General features: G+C 52.0%; 1 protein-coding gene across 1 annotated transcript in view; it reads right to left on the bottom strand.

Moving 5' to 3' along the window:
- PLLP (plasmolipin) overlaps window positions 1-22,722 on the bottom strand; it is a 25,227-nt gene extending 2,505 nt beyond the window's left edge. The window contains exons 1-3 of the mRNA XM_024214004.3: window positions 22,435-22,722; window positions 5,378-5,551; window positions 2,157-2,276 (exon numbers count right to left, since the gene is read on the bottom strand). Coding sequence (XP_024069772.1) covers window positions 2,157-2,276; window positions 5,378-5,551; window positions 22,435-22,575 — 435 coding nt within the window. The 5' untranslated portion in view covers window positions 22,576-22,722. The remainder of the gene's footprint in view (window positions 1-2,156; window positions 2,277-5,377; window positions 5,552-22,434) is intronic.
- Window positions 22,723-22,939: the final 217 nt, after the last annotated feature.

Genomic DNA, 22,939 nt, shown 5'->3' with positions numbered 1-22,939 from the left:
CCCTGCCGCCCCAGCCCTGGGCTCTCACCCCCCCCACCCGCACCCCCCTGCCGCCCCAGCCCTGGGTTCTCCCCCCCCCATACACACACACCCTGCCGCCCCAGCTCTGAGTTCCCCCCAACCCCCTCACCATTGCCCCCACACACACCTCCTGCCGCCCCAGCCCTGGGCTCCCCCCCCAGCCCTGCACCCTCCTTCCGCCGCAGCCCTGGGTCACTGGTAACTCGCTCCCAGGGCGAGTCATTCAGCAGGAATTTTGGATGTGCACAGAACACAGACAGGATTGGTTTCCATATGGTTACAGAACTGCAGTAAAGTGGAACAATTTTCAGCTTGTGTGATTGGAGGATATCTGGATGCATATTATAAGACTGTCCTACATAAATGAGGAAAAGTTGAGGTGCCTTTATTATTCTTTTGTTCCACTCTTTCTTTCTATGGGGAATTTGCCAATGCAATATTACTGTCTTCCTTTTAAACAAACACACAAACAAACAAAAAGCAATGGCTGTTGAAAATAGCAATTCCAGTCCTAATAACCACTGGGAAGCATTTCTTGCTCAATTTTATCCTACTTTTTCTACAGCAAGTTACAGTGGATCAGTATATTTGATTTGGGAGAAATGAAGTAACAGCTGCCCAAACTGAGCTTGAGCACTCCTGAATTTTGAGGTGTTCAAATCTGGAAGGCAGGTGCTGTGGGGGGGCTGTGGCGCCGCAGGGGAGCATGGCAGCATGTATGCAGCAGCGTGTCTGGCGCTGCGCGAAGCCAGACACGCTGGTCTGAGTGGCACGGTAAGGGAGCTGGGGGGTTGGAGAAGGGGTAGGAGGTTCCGGGGGGGGGCAGTTGGGGCAGGGGATGATCAGGGGACAGGGAGCAGGGGGGTTGGATGGATTGGGGTGTTGGAGGGAATGGATGGTGGCAGGGTGGGGCTACCCTCCCTCCCCATGGAGTCTCCTATTTTTTGAATGTTAAAATATGGTATCCCTACCCTTCACAGTGCAGGTCTCCATTCAAAGCAGGCTGCAGCATGAGGTCTCAGCTTCCTCACTCCCTCCCCCTCTTTCCTGTTGGTAGTGGCCAAGGGAATGCTGGGAAATGTAGTTCTTTCCCTGCTCCAGGGCTGGCTCTATAGGCAGGGAGCTAACCAAGGAACTACAGCTCCCAGGGCCCCCTGTTGGTTCTCAGCTCCCATGCTGGATCCCTGCCGCCCCTGCAAATGGGCTGCTCCAAGCACATGCTTGCTTTGCTGGTGCCTAGAGCTGCCCCTGGGTCTTGCTAGAAAGGTGCCTAGCAGTTTCCCTGGCTTGCCTAGAGGGGATTTCACGGACTGCTCTCCTTTGCCTAGGCTCTGTACCTCGAAAGCTGAGCCTCTCACCAGGAGCGCCAAGCGTGCTGGCAACAGACCGTGGAGGGAACGCACCAGTCGCTGAACCAACAGTCCCTGTCCAGTTGGGTCACTTCCACTCCTCTTCCTAAAAGGCTCGCTCCTTTTTCCTGCTCGGTTTGGATCTCGGGCAGGTAAAAGTCATTTGGGCTCTAGGGCCAGAGTTGGGTCTACGAAAGGCAGCTCACGTCCACCTAACTCTGTGTCTACATTGCAGGGTTGTTCCTGCCGATGTCAGTCGCACCCTACCCCGACCTAATGACTCCACCTCCACGAGAGGTGTACATACGAATGGCCCTACTGGGTCAGACCAAGGGTCCATCTAGCCCAGTGTCCTGTCTTCCGACAGCGGCCAGTGCCAGGTGCCCCAGCGGGAATGAACAGAACAGGGACTTATCCAGTGATCCATCCCCTGTCGCCCATTCCCAGCTTCTGGCAAACAGAGGCTAGGGACACCTAGCGCTTAGGTCAATGTAGTTAGGGCGACGTAGTTTCCCCAGCACCGGGCAGTCGGGCTCCCGGTGGGAGCTCCCCCATAATGCCCCTGTTCAGTCGGGAGCACTCCGGGTGAGGATACGCTCCACTGGCAGAGGGAGGGCAGGATGGACATGAAAAAACACAGTCATTACTGCGGTGGCTGCAAGTCGACCCTAATGTAGGACGACTTAATAGTGTAGCGTAGACAAGGCCTACGTGAACACAGCACAGTCCGGAAGGGTCCCATAGCAGAGGCACGTAGGAAAAGCAGGGGCCGCATTCTATACTTACTGATGCAGCCGCTCTTTTATTGTAGTCCCCAGGCAGCCGGAATACAGACTGAACGGCGGCGGAGCACGTAATAAACGCAGTCACGTACAGGACAGTCGCAGACGCGTTGAATATCACTAACTAGGGAAAGAAAAGGCTGTTTTATGACAAAGGGACCAATCTCTTTCCTTTTCTTCCTGTCACTTGTTTATCTGTCACTCTGATTTGCTCAGACCTGGCTGAAAACCAGGCCCCTTTCAGATGTCTCAAATGGGGCACCCAAAATGACTGGTTCCTTTTGAAAATGTAAGACACACACACACACACACAAAATATTAATTCATCTGGCTCCACCCCTAGCAGTACCCCCTGGTAGAGAGGAGTTTAGCAAAGATCTCTGGGTTGGACAAACCCATTCTCGTGCAGACAGGCAAGACCTGGTTTCCCCACCGCTCTCTCCTATGAATTTGCAAATGGTATCAGAAATGCCCAGCGCAAGAAGCACTGTGTTATAGCCCAGTTGGCTGCCTATGACTTAATTAACACCACTTAAAAGTGAGCACTGCCAACTGCTTCACTTCTGATGGCCATCCCAAAAACCTCCTGCACATGCTGCCATTCCTTTGAAAGGGTGGGGAAGAAGCATTCCGTTTTGGGTAGGCCCATAGAATAGGCATTAGATGTTCTCCTGATGATACAACTATCGGAAGTGTGCTGTTTTCTTTGAACAGTAGGTGTCAGGTTGGTTGTATGCACAACTCAGATTACTGCAAATGCATCCGGCACTTGTGCTCACCCTGCTGATTTGCAACAGCAAATAAAGCATGCACTACATCAGCAGTTCTCAACCAGGGGTCCGAGGCCCCCTGGGGGGCCAAGAGCAGGTTTCAGGGGGTCCGCCAAGCAGGGCCGGCATTACAGTCACCGGGGCCCAGGGCAGAAAGCCGAAGCCCTGCCACCCCGGGCGCCGCCACCTAGAGCTGAAGCCAAAGCCCGAGCAGCTTCATGGGGCTTCCTGTGGGGTGGGGCCCTGGGCAATTGCCCTGCTTGCTACCCCCTAATACAGGCCCTGGCTTTTATATGCAGAAAAACAGTTGTTGTGACACAGGTGGGAGTTTTTATAGCATGTTGTGGGGGCCTCAGAAAGAAAAAGGTTGAGAACCCCTGCACTAAATCATGCCGAAAGTGTTTGAAAAATCTGGTTGTAGGGTTAAAGTAATATTTATAATTGCGTCTGGACTTTTGCAGTGTGATCTGTGGAATCCCATAGACATATTGCAGCTTTGGGGGAGTTCTTAAAAACCCCATGACTCAGTGACACGGACAGAAGAAAACTAAACAGCTAGTGAAGAGAGATTTATGCATGAGGTTGGCGAACGTGACGAAGACACCGCATCACTGGTACTAACAGAACCACTCTGGAGTAAGTAGCGACTATGCAGGTAATTAACAGGACAGCATATCTTTCCCACTTCGCTTATGGAATGGGTGCACTAAAATGGGGGGTTTGTTAAAGAGACGGAATTGTACTGGACATAAAACCCCCTAGCATTGCCCAGGGAAGCCGCCTGGCGTTCTGCAGAGAGGAGCACTTGCTCCATGCCTGATATGGGCCAGTCCAATTCACTCCTGGGCTTGGAGCTAAATGGCTCTGCAGCCCTTTTTTTACTGTTGCGAGGACATGTTATTTTGCCTTTGTTAATTCTGGGGCCCAATCCTGCATTCCTTGCATCATCAACACTCCCAGGGCGTTTTCATTATGCCAAGAATGCAGACGCGAGCTGTTAGTGGGTTACTTCCTTTGTTTAAAAAGCCTGTCCAGACATATAAAAAGTGGAGTCAGGCCCCTCCTCTGTCAGGGCACCGTCTGTGCCTCCATGCTGGTCTCTACAGTGGTCTGGTTCCACTGGTATATTTGCCTTGATCATGAACAGTCCATCAACTCCCACAACTAAGAGGGTTGCAACACTGAAAAAGAGTCAGGTCCCCTGCTCTTGTCTAGATTCCAGAGGTGCTGGGGCATGGGGTGCTGGGGGGGGGGCTGCTGCACCCCCTGGCTTGAAGGGGTCTCCATCATATGCAGGGTTTACAGTTTGGGTCAATGACTCTCAGCACCCCCACTGTACAAATTGTTCCAGTACGCCTACTAGCTTCCTGACACGAAAGCTGGATGCAGTGTTGGTTGAAGGTTAATCCCTAATAACCCACTGCCTGTTTGGGCCAAAATTCAAAGAACTACAGTAACACTGGTGTAAACCCAGAGTCATCCCATTAAAACCAGCTGAGTTATTTAATGTTTATTGAAGCATCACCAATCACAATGTGCCCTTTACTTTCCACTGTAAAAGGCTTTTTAGAAGCATAGTGAAATGTGTCTATTCCCTGCAAAACTTTATCCTTTCCTAGGCCTGGTTTAAAACTAGAAAATTTGCAGTGGTGTAATTCAGTTGCTATAGTTTCACCAGTACAAACCATTAATAAAGATGCATTTCTGTGAGTTTAGCTTAAGTTAAACTGCTACACATGTGACTTAAACCTTTGTAAGTGCAGCTCCATTAGAGGTGGGATCGGTGTGACTCAATTGATTAACTTGTGCAAGTTTCCTAATATACACAAGCCCCTGTTTGGTAACTTTGTGCTGTATCCCCCTCAGTGGGATACAGGGATATAAAGCAGGTATGACTTCAGTGCAGTTGCACCTGATTTGTATGAATGGCATTACACAAGTGTGAAACTGGCCCGGGAGAGGACAGTGAAGCCCATTGTGTTTTGAAGGAAGCTGAATTTAGCGTTAATTTCCATGCAAGTTAGAGTGCACGGAGGCCAGGTTTATACTCAGAATTTAAGTCAACCCAGTTATGTCGCTCCAGGGTGTGAAAAATCCACATGGTGAGCGATGTAGTTAAGCTGACCCTCAGGGTAGGCAGCCATAGGTTGACAGAAGAAGTCTTCCATCAACCTAGCTACCACCTCTTGAGGAGCTGGATTATTAATTACACAGATGGGAGAACTCCTCCCATCTCTATAGTGAAGGGCTAGAGTGGCACTTTTTAAAAGCAATGTCTCCGTAATTGATGGGTCGAGTTAAAATCAAACAACATGACAAGATACAGGTTTGTTGGATGCAGATTCTGCTGGAATCAATCTTAGGGTACATCTAATCGTCAGCCCCATGAAACCATTTAACGTGGAATGATTTCCCCTGTGAAATACACCATTTATCTGCAGCTACAGGGGCTTACCACGACAGGCCAGGGGATCATGTAGAGCTTCATCTGAAGCTGTAGAAGATACATCACAAACAGAATGACTGTTACCAGCCAGAAAAAGATGGCTACAAACAGCACCCAGCCATATGCGGGAATGGGTTGGTAAAATGTGCTGGCAATGAGAGCCCACACCAGCAAGCCGAGCACCTGTGGAACAGAAAGGGAAAAGTGGTTAATAGGAAAGAAACAAATCTTTACAATTCTTCTGTCAGGGAGATTTGCCATTGATGTCAATGGGAGCAGGATCCAGCCCTCAGTTAATGAGCTCTGTCATTCATTGTTTGCAAGTGCTTCCTGCTTAAGTTTTGTAGATATATATCTGGAATGTCAAGCTTACCCTTTCCCTGGCTTTGCTGGAAAACTCTTTCGAGACCACAGATGTGGTTTATTTGATGGGATGGGGATGTCGACTCTTTAACAAAGAGATCTTTTCTCCCAACTGTTTGTTTATGCATTTGAGTTAAATGACATGTTAACAAAAAAAACAAACTAGACCAATGGCTTTCAGCAGTCTGAACGTAAATCCCTTCCCCTCTCGATTAATCAGGTTTAATTGCCTGGTAACTGTGATATCATAATCCTACAAGTTGTCCATAGAGTTTTTCGGGAAGGCCTCAATATCTAATGTAAAAATCAAGCATGAAAGAAAACCATTTGAGCCCTTATTCAAATATCACAATGAAGCTAAAATGGCACAAAACTCACAATTTATCCTCCTTTCCAGGTTACTGTTAACATTTCTTTCAGGTGGATGGAATCTGTGGTCAGTCCTGTGGCTCGTTTTAGAGAGGATGGACTCTCCAGTGACATGCACTGGGTTGATCTGACCCCAGGGAAGGCAGGTGGCACGATCATTGTGTGAAATCAAGTCCTGCAGTGGGCAGGGCATTTTCCCACGGTCTCTTCCCCACTTGGGTTTCTCATCACTACTTATAAACAGTGACAGTGATTACTTTAAACCTGCGGGGGTTGGCTGGGTTCTTTAATGAAAGGAGTTCCCTCCACCCCTGTAGGGCTGGCCTCCTTGCTTTTTTTCTGTCTATGACCTTGAGATTCCCTGGTGTGTGTTATTGATCAGTGTTACTCATCAGAATAATGACTAGTCATAACGGCTGATATTGACATAACACTTCATAGCCAGTGGTCTCAACCTACACTCACCAAGCTGGTCCCATGTAATCATGCCCCACCTGCTCTCATTTTCCCCTCTCAATCCCTCTACCCTTCCCCATCCTCTGTCCTGGCTCTGTTCCCCAGTCTCAACTTCACCCCGGCCTGGAACAGTCCCTCTCCCCTCAACAACCCTCTCTCTCCGCCTCCAAATTTCTCCTTAACACCAGCTTCTTCTCCATCTCCCATCCTGCTTTTGTCTCAGCATGAGGAATCTTCACCTCCTCCCTCTCCTTGACCTGCTGTCTTGTGCATGTGGCTTGTCTGACTTGGCTTGGCAGCTCCTTGGGGCAGTGGGTGTATCTTACAGGAACGCACCGTGTAAACACAGGGTGCATTGGCTCTGGGGAGGGGAAGGGTGAACCCAAGGCACTGCAGGAATCCCCTCTGAAGTGCCAGGAGGCAGGCAGGAGCTTGTCTGAGAGGCTTGCACAGTAAATGGTGTGGAGCTCGGTAAGAGGGAAAAAAGGCTCGGAAGATTATGAAAACAGGGGCTGTATAAGGAAAGGGCCCTGTGGTGGGGTGAGTGCCTCCCACTAGCCATGCAAGGGCTGGGTGGGCCCAATCAGCTAAATAGGCTGCAAACAGGGGAGCTTTAGACCAGAGGTAGCTGGTTGGAGAGAGGCTCACCTGTGCAGGAATAGGCTGGGCCTATAAAGCCAGGTAACAGGCCCCAGACAGGGCCGCTGAGAAAGGGCAGTGGCTCCCTGGGAAGAGGGAGGGTGTTTGGGGGCTGCAGGGAGCTAGTCTGCAGCTCCTCCCTGGGAGGAGGAGCTGGTGCACCCCAGAGAGAGAAGGGGAACCAGAGTGTAGGACGCAGCGCAGAGATGGGGCCGTGAGGGCAGAGAGAGGAGAGCCCAGAACCGCTGAGCTGAGGGTCCCTGGACTGGAACCTGGAGAAGAGGGTGGACCCGGTTTCCCCTACCAGCTACCGAGGGCATGGCCTAGACCGGAGGCAGCAAATGGGAAGACTGCCTAGGACGGCTGATGGACTGTACCCCGGAAGGGGGCAAACTGAGTGACCTGGCTGGAGGGCTAAGTCATGGAGTGAGAGAGGAGCTACAGACCAGAGGGGTGGCATGCAAACCGCGGCAGGGGGCGTCTACCTTGAGAGCTAATCCCCTGAGTGACCAGGAGGAGGCGCCAGACCAGCAGTGAGTGGAGCAGGCCCTCAGACAAATCACACTTTACATGGGCTTTCCCCCACCCTGCCTCCCCACAGTGAGAGAGAAGGCCAGGAGCATTCCCCTGGGGGCGGAGAGGGCTGAGACCTTACCTATGCCAGGCAGTAATTTACTGACTGAATCTGCATGGTTTATAAGCAAAGGGTGAACTGGCTTCAATGTGTCTATGGCCAGGGGCTACACCTGTCTAACTAGAGCTGCTTTTCAAGTCAATTTAGTTAAAACCGGTGCAACTTTTTCTGAGGCTGGCTCTGCTTGGGAATTGGCCTAAAATGAGGAAGGGACCGGGCGACCTCCGCTCAGCCTTTATTCCCAGAGCGATGTCTCTGCCTAGACGCTGCAGCGAAAGGCGCGTTAGAAATGCAGAAGAAGGGAAGGAATCGTGGGTCCTTGGCAGAAAACCTGGGGGTGGGGTGAGGGGCTGAGGGTGACGCTGGCTGAGAAAACACCCCTGTCTGTAGTTACGTCTTGGGAGAAACCGACTCTTTCCTTACCTAGGGATGCCGCAGCCCCATGGCAGACGCCATTGGTGCAGCATCGCTGTGTTCATACAGTCGGGCCCTGGGGTTTCCATCACACCATTGGGAACATTGTATTTGTCATTTTGTCTGTTCCTGTAGCCTTCGCTTATTGCAGCCTGGTTCCCTTCTAGATCTTTTCTCTCTTCATGGAGGCTGTTTTCCCTTTGCCAGGGCCCCGCCCCCAAGGTCCCTACAGCTCCGTTGCCGCCCTTTGGTTGGGGGGGAAGCTGGAGATGTACCAGAATCAGGTTACAGACACATTTGGAAGGGGGATGAAAAGATGAATCGGGCGGGGCCTTTGCAAACGCATCTCTCAACCCCAAAGGTGCAACCCCATGGGGAAGGTTGGGGAGAGGGGTCATGGGAGGGACCTGAGACAAAAATGCATCTGGTGCAGCTGGGCTGATGGAAAGATCAACCGGAGGGTAAAATGCTGGGGGGGCAGGGGGATGTTCTCTTAACCCCCAAATGCCTGGGGATTAATTACCATTAATAGTCACTCCAGGCCTCCGTGAAATATTAGGAATGAGCAGCTAAAACTTTGTGTCGCTGGGAGCTAAGCAATCGATTTGCCAGAAGTCCGAGGGCCTCCCCTCTCTTACTAATTTCAACAAGACACGGGTTTGGCCCAGTGTGCAGCTCAGATGACACCAGTTTAGCCCAAATAATGAACACCCGAGCGTCTACCTAATGGAAATCACTGCTTGGCTGAGTGTGTCAGCACTCGACACCCTGCAGGGGCCCGGAAGACACCCTGCAGGGGCCATGTAATTAGAGTTGCCAACTTTCTAATCGCACAAAACCGAACACCCTAGCCCGGCCCCTTCCCTGAGGCCCTGCCCCTTCGCTGAGGCCACACACCCTACTCCGGCCCCTCCCTGAGGCCCTGCCCCCCGCTCACTACATTCCCCCTCCCTCGGTGGCTCCCTCTCCCCCACCCACACTCACTTTCACTGGGCAGGGGCGGCGGGTTGGGGTGTGGAAGAGGGGTGAGGGCTCTAACTGGGAGTGTGGGCTCTGGGGTGGGGTCAGAAATGAGGGGTTCAGGGTACGGGAGGGTGCTCTGGGCTGGGGCAAGGGGGTGAGGGCTCTGGGGTGGGGCTGGGGATGAGAGGTTCAGGGTGTGGCAGGGGGCGCTGGGATAGGGGGTTGGGGTGTGAGAGGGGGTGAGGGCTCTGGTGTGGGGCTGGGGATGAGGGGGCTCAGGGTTGGGGCTTGGGGTGCAGGCTTACCTCTGGTGGCTCCCGGGTGCAGCGGGGGGGATAAGGCAGGCTTCCTGCCTGTCCTGACTCTGCGCTGTACCCTGGAAGTGGCCAGCAGCAGGTCCAGCAGGCAGCTCTGTGTGCTGCTCTCACCCACAGCCACCGCCCCTGCAGCTCCCATTGGCTGCAGTTCCCTGCCAATGGGAGTGTGGAGCCGGTGCTCAGGGCGGGGGCAGCGCACAGAGCCCTGTGGGGCCCTCCCCACCCCCTGCCTAGGAACTGGACCTGCTGGCCACTTCTAGAGCGCAGCACAGAGCCAGAACAGGTAGGAACTAGCCTGCCTTAGCTCTGCAGCACTGCTGACTGGACTTTTAATGGCCCAGTTGGCAGTGCTGACTGGAGCCACCAGGATCCCTTCCCAGTCGAAAACCAGACACCCGGTCACCCTACACGTAATAGACACTGCAGGCTGCACTCGACCCAGACCTGCCTTGATGAGTAACCACAGCAGGAATGAACAATACATACAGCAAAGCCCACGACAATAAAACAGCCTGTTGGAAGCCAGGGGTGTAACAGAGGGCGGGGCTGGAGAGTGTGCCCAGGATAGGGAGATAGTGTTGTCTAGTGGTTAGGGCATCAGACTAGGCCTCAGGAGACTAGAGTTCTTCTCCCATTTCTGCCACTGACTCAATGGGACCCTAACAAGTCAGTCACTTCACTTCTCTGTGCCTCAATTCCCCCCCCCCTATAAAATGGAGCTAGTAGGGCTTGGCCACGCTGAGATCGCTGGGGGCCGAGTGCTCAGAATTGTTTTGATTTCATTATAGCCACGGGGGGAGAATTCCAAAGGCCCTGCCTTCCCACCAACTGAGCTTTTCTATCTCGGGGAAGGCAGCAACTCTGCTCCCGCTGAGCTCAGTGACAGGACACAGGGCAGAAGCTGGTTCCCCCCGCTCAACTGGCTCAGTTTTATTTAGGGCTTTATACACTAAACTATACTACACCTTGCACCATTTTTGTTTCAATGACACTCTTGAGACCTCAGTCATGAAGCAATGAAAGGCAGGTAGAACACACAGGAGCTATAATACTCAGTCAAATATTAGTCATGCTCGTTACCCACTGAATAATAAAGCAAATAAAGAAGGAGGAACAGAAGTGGGGGCGAAATAAGAGCTGGGTTGAAGAAGGGGTGAGTAAAACATACCCTGTAGAGGAGCAGCCCTCCATGCACAATTAAGAGCTCTTTATTAGCGTGTAACCTAGACACACCTGCCTGACCAGCTGTTTCACTGACGGGCCTGAGCCAAGCTTTCATGCAAGATTTTGTATCTACTTTCCAGTGAGTTATGGTTGCAGTCGCTGTACTTCCTGGGTTCTATTCCTGGCTCTGCCACCGACCTGCTGAGGGAGCTTGGGTGAGTCACGTTGCCTCTCTGTGCCTCAGTTTCCCCTTCCACTTTTATTTTATTTAGATGGCAACCTCTTTGGGACAGGGACTGTCTCTTACACATGTACAGCACCTTGCCTTGCACTATTATTATGATCTGTATTACCACAGTGCCTAAGAGCCCTAATCATGGCCCAAGAGCCCATTGTGCGAGGTGCTGTACAAACAGAACAAAAAGTAATGGCTTCTCTAGGCATTACCGTAATACAAATAATAGCTTCTACTTATCCACCTTTGCCATGCTTCAGCGAGCTCTCATTGACCTCCCTCGCGTAATCTACACAGCTGAGCGCTGCTGCCTGTTGGGCAGGGTGATGACAGTCTCCTAATCGGTTTATTGATCATGGCCTCTCTGTGCACGGCCTTCCTCTGAGAAGCTGTGAGTTTGTACTCACTCCCTCTGCTCTCAGCCCCAGGGCCGGCTCTAGGCACCAGCAAAGCAAGCACGGTGCTTGGGGCGACACATTTCCAGGGGCCGCAATCCGGCCAGGCTTTTTTTTCAGGGCAGTTGCGCTCTCGGAGCTGCGCCACTTAGACGGGGCGAAGGTGCCGCGCCCCCGGCCGCAGCGGGAAGGGGAAGTCCCAGCCCCGGGACGCTGAGCTGCCAGGGCCCAGCCGCTACCTGGGGAGGAGAGGGCGAGTCCTGCCGGGGAGCCGGGGCTGCGCCGCCTTGTGCCACCCCTTATATCGGGGTCTCTCTGTGCGGCCGAGTGGGGGAGGGGGGAAAGCCCCTGCCGGCGCTGGGAGAAGGTGACATCACTTCCAGCCCCACCTGAGCTTGGGGCGGCAAAAAACCTCGAGCCGGCCCTGCTCAGCCCCCTCTGTAGTGTGGGCAACCCCAGCTCTCAAGGATGAAAGGGAGTCACTCTGGACAGTTGCTTTCTGGCCTTACTGAGCAGCTCAGTCTAAATCGAAGTAGTAAGCAAATTAGAGACCTGATTCTCTTCTCTTACACCAGTTTTACACCATTCAGCTTCAGCGGAGTTACTCTCGGTTTACACCAGCGCGGGAGACAGGAGAATCAGGCTTTGTGTTGACAGAGGAAATTCTGGTTAATTTTTTTAACTCAATTTCTTAATTAAAACTCCACATTTGTAAAACCAAACGGGGTTGTGCCAGCCCAGTACTTGGCCAGGAGACCTCCTGGGGGATGCGGAGACCGTCCTAGAGATGGCATGTTTCCCTCGGAGCCAGGACTGAACCAATGCCCCAGCATGGGGCGCGAGGGCACTGCTGCTGGCGTGCACTACCCACCGTGCTGGGGCATTGGTTCCGTACCAACCAGTCTTTAGGGGAAATGCCAAACCAAGGTTCTGGTTCTTCAGTGAGCACAAGCAGCCCACAAGTTTTTTGCAAGAGTTGGGGGTGCCAATCATGTGCCCTAGCTACGTCACAGGGTGAGTAAATCAATGATGTTCCCTCTTTCTAAATTCCAACTCTCCCCTACTTCCGCTGTTTCACAGAGAGATATTATTTAGCCCTTCTCCTTCCTTTAAACTTATAAAAACCCATTGTCGCTGACTCAAAACAGCTGCTGTCTTTCCACCCCAGAAGTAGCTGCATTTCTTACTTGCGCCATCTGTAAAGCACATGGGATTCCTTCAGGAGGATCGGCACTATAGAGATCGAAGGACTATGTTTGAAGGAAATGCTACTGATAAGCTAATGACCCAGTACGTCCCCAACGTGCTGGTGAGCTATTCTGCACCGCTGATGTCAATGGGGTGTGGCAGGTGGGAGACAAATCAGGCCCTATAGCTCTTTGCTGTGAGACCTGACAGATGAGCCCAAACCGCAGAGCTGAACTCTCCGAAACTTTAGGCTGGCTCTGGCCTTCCCTGGGCGGCTCGCTGTTCAGACATTGTGCCGAATAGTCCGCCTAAATTTTCCTTTTCACGATTTCATCCCATCGCTCGCCCTCATTACAGCCCCAGGCATCTGCCTAAAGAATCCCCCCCCTCCCCCCTTCATCTGCATCTGGCCTGCGACTCTGTTCCAATAGTGACGTTTGCCACGCCCCAGTATCTGCCTCGTCACTGGGGGGGCGTCTCAGTGCATCAGCCCCAGCCTCCGCGATTTCTGTCCTTATTGCCCTGCTGGGCTCTGGCCTGGGCACCGTCCAGACTGAGCAATACCCCACCCTCCACCTGGGGACCTGCAGCCTCTTCCCAGCTGTTTCCATGGTTATCCCTGCGCCAGCTCGCTCTGCCCCTCCCCCGCCAGGAAACACAAGCCCTCTCTGGGGACTCAGGTCCCATTGTCTTCCCCTGCCCCCTCCGCCACACCTGGAGAAGCAGCAGAGCTCCTGGGAGCACACGGGCTGTTTCCTGCTCCTTTGTCCAAGGTGGCTCAGTCTCTGCCGTGTCTCCACTGTGCCTTCCTTCAGCTTCCTAAAGAGCGAGAGCTCCCAAAGCCCACCTCCTTACTGGAGAAGCTGTCTGCTTGCTGCTTATCCTCACACCCAGCTCCTACATACATGTCCACATACATGTGCATAAGTGCATACAACAGGCAGGCACTCCTACATATATATGTTCACACGCATCCACACCCACTCACAGCTTGGCAGGGGCTGGAGCTATTTTTGAGGGCAGAGGACCCAAAAAGCTGAGGCTGGGGACTAGTAAAGTAGTGGGGCCCTCTTTTTCCCCCCCCCCTCCTCCTTGCAGGAGGCTCTCGGGGAGATGTCGCGTAGCAGAGACCAGGAGGTGGTCGGGGGGAAGAAGGGACAAGCAGCTTCTCCTCCCTTCCAGCAGTGAGAGGTGGGAGCGGAGCATCCCGTTTATCTGACCCCTGCGAGCCAGAGGCTAATCCTGTAGCTGGTGCCGCAGAGCAAAGCAGTGGAATTTCCAGCACGCCCCCTGTTCTCCGCTCCAGGCAGTGGTCGGGCCATTGGGCGTCCAACCTGTCCCCTGTCCCCGCTGGTGGCAGCTACGGTTGCCAACCCTCCAGGATTGTCCTTGAGCCTCCAGGATTGCCCGGGAGGCTCCAGGAATTAAAGATTAATTTTGAAGATCACATCATGTGATGAAACCTCCAGGAATACGTCCAACCAAAACTGGCAACCCTCAGTGCAGCACCTGCCCCATCTCATTATCTTCTATTACTGGCTGTGGCTCACTGGCAAACTTGTCAGGGCAGCCGATTCTTCTCCTCTGCCTCAGAGGCGGGTGGTGACGCCAGCTGAACTTCCTCCTCTCGGGGAACCCCCAGGGAGTGCCGCACGCCCAGGCTGCCCCTCCGAGGAGCAATGTTCCTTAGCCCCCCATGGGACCTCAGCAACAAACCCCACTGCACGTGGGGATGGGCTCCCTGCGTGGCCTGCTGCCTTATTGGCCTCCGCAGCGCGCTTTCCTCCCCTTTGGTACCCCAGACGCTCAGGAGCTGTGCGAGTCCCGTCTGCCAGCGAGTTACCAGAGAACAAACGCATCTTGTGAGCGCCCTGGTCTGGAAGGGCCCTGAGCGCTGCAGGCCGGCAGCAATAAGGCTCAGCTGGGAGGTGTTTATAGACAAACTCCCGGGGAGTTTGTTCCGGCTGATTTAATAACCCCCCTCTCTCCCGCCCGGGCTCAGTGCTTAAAGGCGCAGTTTCCCATCCCCCACACACCCCTTTGCCAATACCAGGGTTTGTTCCCCCCCCCCCTCCAGTCAGAAAATAATGGATTAACTCTTCTTCCCACTGCAAGTTCTTACACCTGATCTTCGGCAGAGGCTTTTGACCTCCTTATGCTACTGCGTTATCTGCTGCGTCGGTCCCAGGATATGAGAGACAAGGTGGGTGAGGGCTTATCTTTTCCACCCCCAGAAGCTGGTCCATTAAAAGATATGACGTCACCCACCCACTCTGTTATCTGACATTCAGAGCCCCGGTTGCTCACAGTAATTACCCCACCCCAGTCACACCAGAAAGTTCATGATGATTTAACACCTGCTTTGCCTCGGGCAGCGCCTAGCAAACTACTGATAAAGCAGCTGATTAGGTCTTTCCACAGAAAGCGATCAGACGCTCCACCCAGGCCTGTGCTGCAGCCAGGCACTCAGTGCAATCTCAGAACTAACAGACGTGAGGCAAACGGAAGTGCCTTTGCTCACCCAGTTTGTTTTTAGCACCTAGAATGAAGAGGCCCTCATTGAGGAAGGCTTGTCCAGTGGGTAGGAGCTTGGCCTTGGAATTGGGAGGCCTGGGTTCTGTTCCTGACTCTGCCACTGACCTACTCTGTGACGTTGGGCAAGTCACTTTGCATCTTTGGTCAACCCCATCCCACCCCCCCACTTGTCTAGGTCTTTGGGACAGGAACTCTCGCTCACTGTGTGTTTGTACAGCGCCTAACATAATTGAGTTCTGATCTTGATAGGGTTCGGTGCTGCTGGAGAACAGTCAAGAAGAATGATATAATAACTTTCTAATGCCAAATCGTGAGATCCTTATTCAACTTTTCACGCAGTCTGTCTTTAGGATTGGGCCCTAAAATTTGAGGTGGAAAAGGTCCTCCAATCCATCTCCCTGCCAGTGCAGGGTTGTTCCTAACTTCCAGAGCCTTGTCCAGCTTGGTCTTAAATGTTCCAGATGAATAGGGGCTTCCATTTCTTCCTTGGGAGGCTCTCTGTTCAGACATTATGCCTAATAGTCAGCCTACATTTTCCTGTTCATGATTTCATCCCTTTGCACTGAGGTTGAAGGGCTGCTGAAAGCTCTTAATAAAGCTGTTCATGGCATCCAAGAAGAATTTGGCAAAGCACCTTGACCCAAATGCAGACCTTGGTATCAACGCATGGTCAGTACTGGCCTCCCAGCCACTTACCTGCGAACACAAGATCTGAACTTTGCCATGTGTCCGTTGCGTTTGGAGGACTGGCTTAGTGAGCCCAGCAGATCCATCTAGCGAAGAATGGCTGGAAGGAACAGATTATTTCCATGGAGCTGGGAGTGCCAGGCACGATGCTAACAACCTACATAGAATCCCTGCTCTGCCAAACCAAAGAGCAATGCTAGGTGCCGGGCTGTGAGTTAAATGGTTATCTTGGGCTGGCGGGAGGAGGTTGGCTTTCAGAGATGGCATCCAGCACAAAACAGGCCCTAATATCAAACTATTTATTTGAGGGCTCAACATTCTCGCTTAAGTTGACTGATTTAATCGGGTGGATCCTAATGCCCAGCGGGGATATTTCCCACACCAGATCCCTTTGCACGGCCCCATCTTTGCGGAGTGATAACGATATTTAATTGCATGATCCACTGTTGATTATTCAAGTCAGTGACTATTACATCATTCTGGGGCTGCATTTTTCATTCCGGAGACAGGCCTGAGCAGCAAAGTTTGGACCAGACTATTCCCAAAGTTCGGGCACGTTTGGATCCTGGGTATTGGATCAGCCCATATCCGAGATAAGGGTCAGCTGCACAGTGTGGATCCAGATGGGAACTTTCCCTGCGTTAGGCCCAGCAGGGTCCCGATTCCGACTCGTCTCTGGTTCTGAGATAAATGGGTCTGACGGACGACTCTACATCCATTAAGCCTCCATTGACATAGAGGAGAATGATCCTTTGAAAGCAGCTGGCTGGCGCCTTGATTTACCACCAGGGACTCTACGTAAGTCTTCATTGCTTATTGTCAAGAAAGAAACACTAGAACACAAAAGTCATTGTCCTTCTGGAGTACAAAGGCCCTGGTTCCCAGAGGCCCTGCTCTCGCCTCAGTCTGGACAATGCCTTCTTTTTTTCCCCATCAATTTCCAACACTCGTGATTGCAAAATACGCATTAGACAAAAATCCCTAACAAGGAGCTATGGGAGCAGGAGATGCTACAGAACAGTTGCCTTGCTTCATGTGAGCTCCACCTCTAGCCTACCTTCTTCACAACAGCTCAGAGCTGTGGCCCCTACCTATGGCTGCTGCCTTTAAAACACTGGCCACGAGGACCAAGCCGCAATGCCAGATGGGCACATTTGTGTTGCAGCATCTTGACACGGTGCCAGTGTGATGTCACCGCAGGATGATGTTCCGTGGGCACCAAGAATGGTTTGGGGACCTGAGTTCTAAAACATGTCGGTGCAATTGGCATGGAAAAAGAAGGGCATGAAGCAAGTGCCTGATTTAACAGAGAAGCCCCAGGACTGGGCATGTGCACTGAGCGTTGGCATGCACGGTTTCAGCAATTGCACACACAAATCAGGCCCGGCATTGCATGCGCACTTTTGCATGCACAATTCTGTGGACACATGTTAGAAAATCAGGCCCTTTACGAGTCTGGAAACCTAGATTCAGGGCATCTGCCATACGTGCTGGACTGCTGCCCTAGGGAGCTTCTCTTCCTGCTACTCCCATTGTTTGAACTGCACGGCGTTTCATCACAAAATCCAAACTCAGTTCCAATTTACTGAAGGCTCCCTCCAGGTCTTAAGGTTTTCTGGGAGCTGTTCTACGGTTTACATTAAACCTGGGAGTAGCCTGCGGTTTGCGTGTGATCCTTGCTGATTTTGAATCATAGAATATCAGGGTTGGAAGGGACCTCAGGAGGTCATCTAGTCCAACCCCCTGCTCAGAGCAGGACCAATCCCCAGACAGATTTTTTTGGCCCAGATCCCTAAGTGGCCCCCTCAAGGGTTGAACTCACAACCCTGGGTTTAGCAGACCAATGTTCAAACCTTTTGACCAAGCTTCACTTTGAGATCAGGGGAGAGCAGAACAAATCCCCCATGGATACAATCAAATAAAATACTCCTGAATTTAAGCCTCGTGGTCCTTATGGCCCAGTCATGCTCCCGCTGACTTCACTGGGGCAGGATCTGGCCTTTGTTTCTTAATCACATGCTGCTCGGGGTGTTGGTGCTTCATACAATCTGTGTATCTCAGTTCTGGCTTTGGTTGGGCCTCCCTTGAATGTTTTCCTTGGCTAAAGGGCTTGTGTCTTACACCGGTCACTCCTCCACTTTGGGCTGGGATCATAAACTAAGCAGCATGGGGCTGGGTGAGTGGTTTGATAGGAGGCTGACAAGCAAACTAGGGAGAGGTGTTAATAGGGAGGCAAATCTCTTCCCCTCTAACGCAGCACTGGAGCAATGCCCCTAACTGGTGTGAAGGGTTGTGTGTTGCTGAAGGCGCTGTTTTGTGAATGAGATAGAAGACTGAGGCCCTGACCGCTTGTGCGGATTAAAGATCTCGTGGCATTTTTGTTACTATAATGGGGCTAATGACAAACACCTAGATTTGATTAAAGTCCTCGCCAACTTCCAGTTTACCTAATTTCATTTTGCCTACTTAAAATTGCCCTTCTTCTATCAATTGGATAACTACTGCTTCTTTACTTCCTGTCCTCAACTATTGTGTAGAATTACTGCACACTATTACACAGCTGCCACATTCCACTGCAGAGGTGATTGCATTTTGTTGGTGAGTAAATAGTTCTTGTCTGGGGCCTGCAAAGCACTTTGGAATCTTCCTGTTTGACAAGTTCCTGAGAAAGCAGGGCCGCTCCAGTTCGCTCTGTATACCCGACCTCCTCACAATCTGGTTTGGTTGGTATCACTCAAGAAAGTATTGTGGATAGTTCTCTGAAAACATCCACTCAATGTGCAAAGGCAATCAAAAAAGCAAACAGCATGTTGGGAATCATTAGGAAAGGGATAGATAAGATAAAAAATATCATATTGCCTCTATATAAATCCATGGTACACCCACATCTTGAATACTGCATGCAGGTGTGGTCACCTCAACTCAAAAAAGTTATATTGGAATTGGAAAAGGTTCAGAAAAGGGCAACAAAAATGCTTAGGGGTATGGCTATTAGCCAGGATGGGTAAGGAATGGTGTCCCTAGCCTCTGTTTGTCAGAGGGTGGAGATGGACGGCAGAAGAGAGATCACTTGATCATTACCTGTTAGGTTCACTCCCTCTGGGGCACCTGGCATTGGCCACTGTCAGTAAACAGGATACTGGGCTAGATGGACCTTTGGTCTGACCCAGTACGGCTATTCTTATGTTCTTATGAATGGCTTCCGTATGAGGAGAGATTAATAAGACTGGGACTTTTCAGCTTGGAAAAGAGATAACTAATGGGGGAGAGGATAGAGGTCTATAAAATCATGGCTGGTGTGGAGAAAGTAAATCAGGAAGTGTTATTTACTCCTCATAACATAAGAACTAGGGGTTGTCAAATGAAATTGATAGGCAGCAGGTTTAAAACAAACAAAAGGAAGTATTTCTTCACACAATGCACAGTGGAATTGTTTGCCACAGGATGTTGTGAAGGCCAAGACCATAAGAGGGTTAAAAAAAGAACTAGGTAAGTTCCTGGAGGATAGGTCCGTCAATGGCTATTAGCCAGGCTGGGCAGGGATGGTGTCCCTAGCCTCGGTTTGCCAGAAGCTGGGAGTGGGCGACAGGGGATGGATCACTTGATGATTACCTGTTCTGTTCATTCCCTCTGGGGCACCTGGCATTGGCCACTGTCGGAAGACAGGATACTGGGCTAAATGGACCTTTGGCCTGACCCAGGATGGCCGTTCTTATGGGGATATGGCACAGACGGTATGACTATGGCTGACTGTGAGAGGATCTCCTAGCTATGGGTACAGGTAAGGAGTCCAGGCTTGGTATCTCAGGTCTATCAGCACCTGCAATGCCCTGGACCATGACTTTTTGTTGCCTCCCCTCTGGCACCAGCATGGTCTGAGAGCAATGGCCTTACAAAGGGCTTGCACTGTCCTCTCTGTCACTCCACTCTGTCCCCAGTCCCGTTCCATGTGTATGTACAGCCCCTGGGAGGGCAGGGAGTGGGGGATCCCTTTTCACGAAATCGCAGCACTGCAGGCTCTGTTTTCCCCAGGGTGAGGATGAGAGCAAAGTGGCTGCAGCTCAATCAACTCAGGATAGAAGTGATGCTGATTGGCAGGGGCAAGCACTGCGGGGAACGTGGGCAGGCTGAGCCTGCACCCGCTATTGGAAGTCTATTGCCTTCCCTTTTCCGATACAGCACACAGCCAAGGCACTGACTCAGTCCGTCATTGCTCAGACACTCCCAGGCACGGGCAAGGAATGATCTTGTCACAGCGGTCCTGGCCTCTACCCCTCCTCACTGGAGTATTGCCACGCCCTCTATTTGGTGTTACCTTTGAAGAGCATTCAGACGTTGCTGTTGAAGGTATAGGTGGATACTTCGTTACACTGATACTCCACTCAACATTCCACACTGGCTACCTGGGGGCCGAGCAAGGTGCTGGTTTTGATCTTCCAAGCCCTGAATGGTCTAGGGTCCAGCTTAGTCAAATAAAAACCAGCCACATCTACTAGTGCCAGGGAACTGGGACGTAAATGTAACTAATCTAGTTACATTTGGGGCTGGGGGGTGCATGGTGGAATAGATCCTGTGGATGAGCAAGTAATAAGAAAATCATCTGAGGTGGTCACAGGGCCAAGGAATCATTTTAATGGATGGGTTTTTATCCTGACAATTTCCCCTGGCATTTAAAGAGTCCTAGGCTCCCAGATCCTAGGAAAGGGAACCGATTCACATATCTGAGTGGGTAGAAAGACTGGGAGGAAGGGGCACTGGCAGAGGTATTAGAATGAATGGGGGGGGGGGTGATGTGATCTCTAAACATTACAGCCCTCGTTCAAATTAAGAGAAGCTCAGACTTCCTCTCACAAAGATCTTCCAAAGGTGTTTCTTGATCTAACTCCATGTCAGATTGTCAAGGGGCTGAGTGTAATTTAGTATCTGTTTAAAGGAGTTTCTTATGCCGTTTAGAGTGATCTTCATTACTATAGGAGGTGAATATTATCAGCATGAAATCTCTTTAAAGCTTTACCTTTTATTCCTCATGATATGCTTTTCTTCTGGCTGCTGATCTTTCAGTACAAAATGTCCGTGTGATTGGGTGATGATGTAGGGAGCAAACAAGCTCTTTTGTCTTGTCATATTATGAGACTGTACACTTTAAAAAAAGGGTCCTTCTTGTTTGTCTCTAATTTGGTCACAGTGGCTCGTACTTTATAAAGACTCCAGTGTCTATTTTCCATGGGAAGCCAACCGGAGCAATTCTCTGTTTCAAGGTTCTCCAGCTACCACCATATTCCGGCTACAGCTCTCCCCACGAAGGGACTCTGAGCACTGAAATGTGTTTAAAGCACGAGACAGTTGAAAGTCTGGATGGAGGTGCCGTTACCCTTAACCCCTCGTCCATTCCAAAGGGCAAAGGTCTCAGAATGTGTTACTAGGGTACCTGTTCCACTGCTTTGCCACCCGCCATGTGTGGTTAATTTTGGTTAATCAAGTGACTTGATTGACTAAACAACCTTTCATACTTTACAATCAGAATGCAGTGCATGAAAATAACCAGTTCATAGCACAGTGGATCACTATGTAACACAATGCTAATGTGCTGGGCCCAAGTTTTCCTCTGTTACACTGTTGCAACTCCAGCCTGGAGCAGGGGAATCTTGGTTCTGTTTTCACTTGCCCTGGTGTAAACCAGCAGTAACTTGCTGAAGTCAGTGGAGTCACATTAGTCTAAACAAGCACAGATTAGATCAGCATCAGGCCCACCATTTTTCTATGGCATTCAGCTGTTCTCACTTTGATTTCACTACAGGGCAGTGCCACTGACCTCACTGGACTGACTCCGGATTCACACCATGAGGGGAGAATCAAGCCATTAATACTCATATAGACTTTTCTCCCCTCATTACATGTCAAACCATACATCTAATTCTGTCAGGCTTTAAAAATGTCCCTATGACCCTGCCCTCGAACTAGCTATTACCTATTTAAAAAACAAACAAACAACAGTTCAATGGCCCAGCCTGTGCATTTAGCTTGCTGGGGTGTAACTGGTTGTGGTTGGGGCCACTGACTTTGCTCATTCCCCTAATGCAATCATGGAGCGCTGTAAAAGTGCTCAGGATTGGTGCCCTCACCTCTAGGCGTTTGTTCAAACTTTGCTTTGAAATTAGGCCAGCAATGGCCCAATTTTTAGCATGTCAAGAATTCTCGCCAGAAAAGGGGAATCTGGGTAAAGTGACACAAGGGTGGTTGGCTCGGAGCCTGTCTCTGCCAGCAGCCACTCTGCTCCTGCTCCTACCCCGGGGAGGCACAGAGGCTCTCTGGTGAATTTCACCATCGAAACCCAGGCTGCTGGCAAAGGGAGAGGAGGCGGTGAAAGTGACCAGACAAGCGGGCAGGGGGCTGAGAGAGACGCGTGGGCCAGGCGCCCGTGTGCGCGGTGTCTCGTCCGGCGGGGAGCCAGAGACTCCCAGGCACAGGTGACTGGGATCGGTTTACAGCCCCGGCTCCCCGCACAACACGTCGGGCTGGAAGGGGGGCGGCTCAGGGCGTTTGCACAAAGGGTTGGAGGGAAGGAGGTGGGGTTTGGCCCCACACACACCAGGTGCCTCTTACCTGTGTCTGGCGCGGGGGGCTCAGAGCTGAACCCCCCCTTCTCCCTCCTGGGGGAGCAGCCCCCGTGCCAGCCCCCCCTGCCCCTGCCGGGAGCTCGTACTCACCAGCTCCACGATCATGAGCAGCCCGAGGCAGGAGCGGAGGAAGCCGAGGTCCAGGGCGAGGGAGCGCAGCGCGGGCAGCGGGCCGTGCGCCCCGGCCGGGGTGCTGGTCTGGGTGCGGACTTTGGCTGGGAACTCGGCCATGGCGCGGAGGGGCGGCCCCGATCCGGCAGCCGCGGGCTCAGGCTCTCTCCATGGTGCGGGGCGCACCCTGCTCGCGGCGCTCCCTCGCCGGCCTGGGGAGGGGACCCGGTTACCCAGTGACAGGAGCCGCCTCGCCTCGCCGCGGGCCCGGAGTTCAGTCAATGATTCTCCCTCCCTCCCTCCCGCCTGCCGGCCGGGAGATTAACCCCTCCGCTGCCGCCGCAGCCGGGCTGCCCGGAGCTTTCGCAGCCAGAGCTCGCGTGGGCGGGCCGGGCCGGGCTGTAGGGCGGCCCCGAGCCGGGACTTCGGCCGGCCCGGTGCGTTTGTGTTGGAAAGAAGGTAACAGCGATAGCTAGTCAAGCGT

The sequence above is a fragment of the Terrapene carolina genome, unplaced genomic scaffold (genome assembly GCF_002925995.2).
Source record: "Terrapene carolina triunguis isolate 2854851 unplaced genomic scaffold, T_m_triunguis-2.0 Scaffold130, whole genome shotgun sequence".
Classification (NCBI taxonomy): Eukaryota; Metazoa; Chordata; order Testudines; family Emydidae; genus Terrapene; species Terrapene triunguis.
Note: the sequence above shows the minus strand (reverse complement) of the source record. Positions and strands in the feature narration are given on the sequence as shown.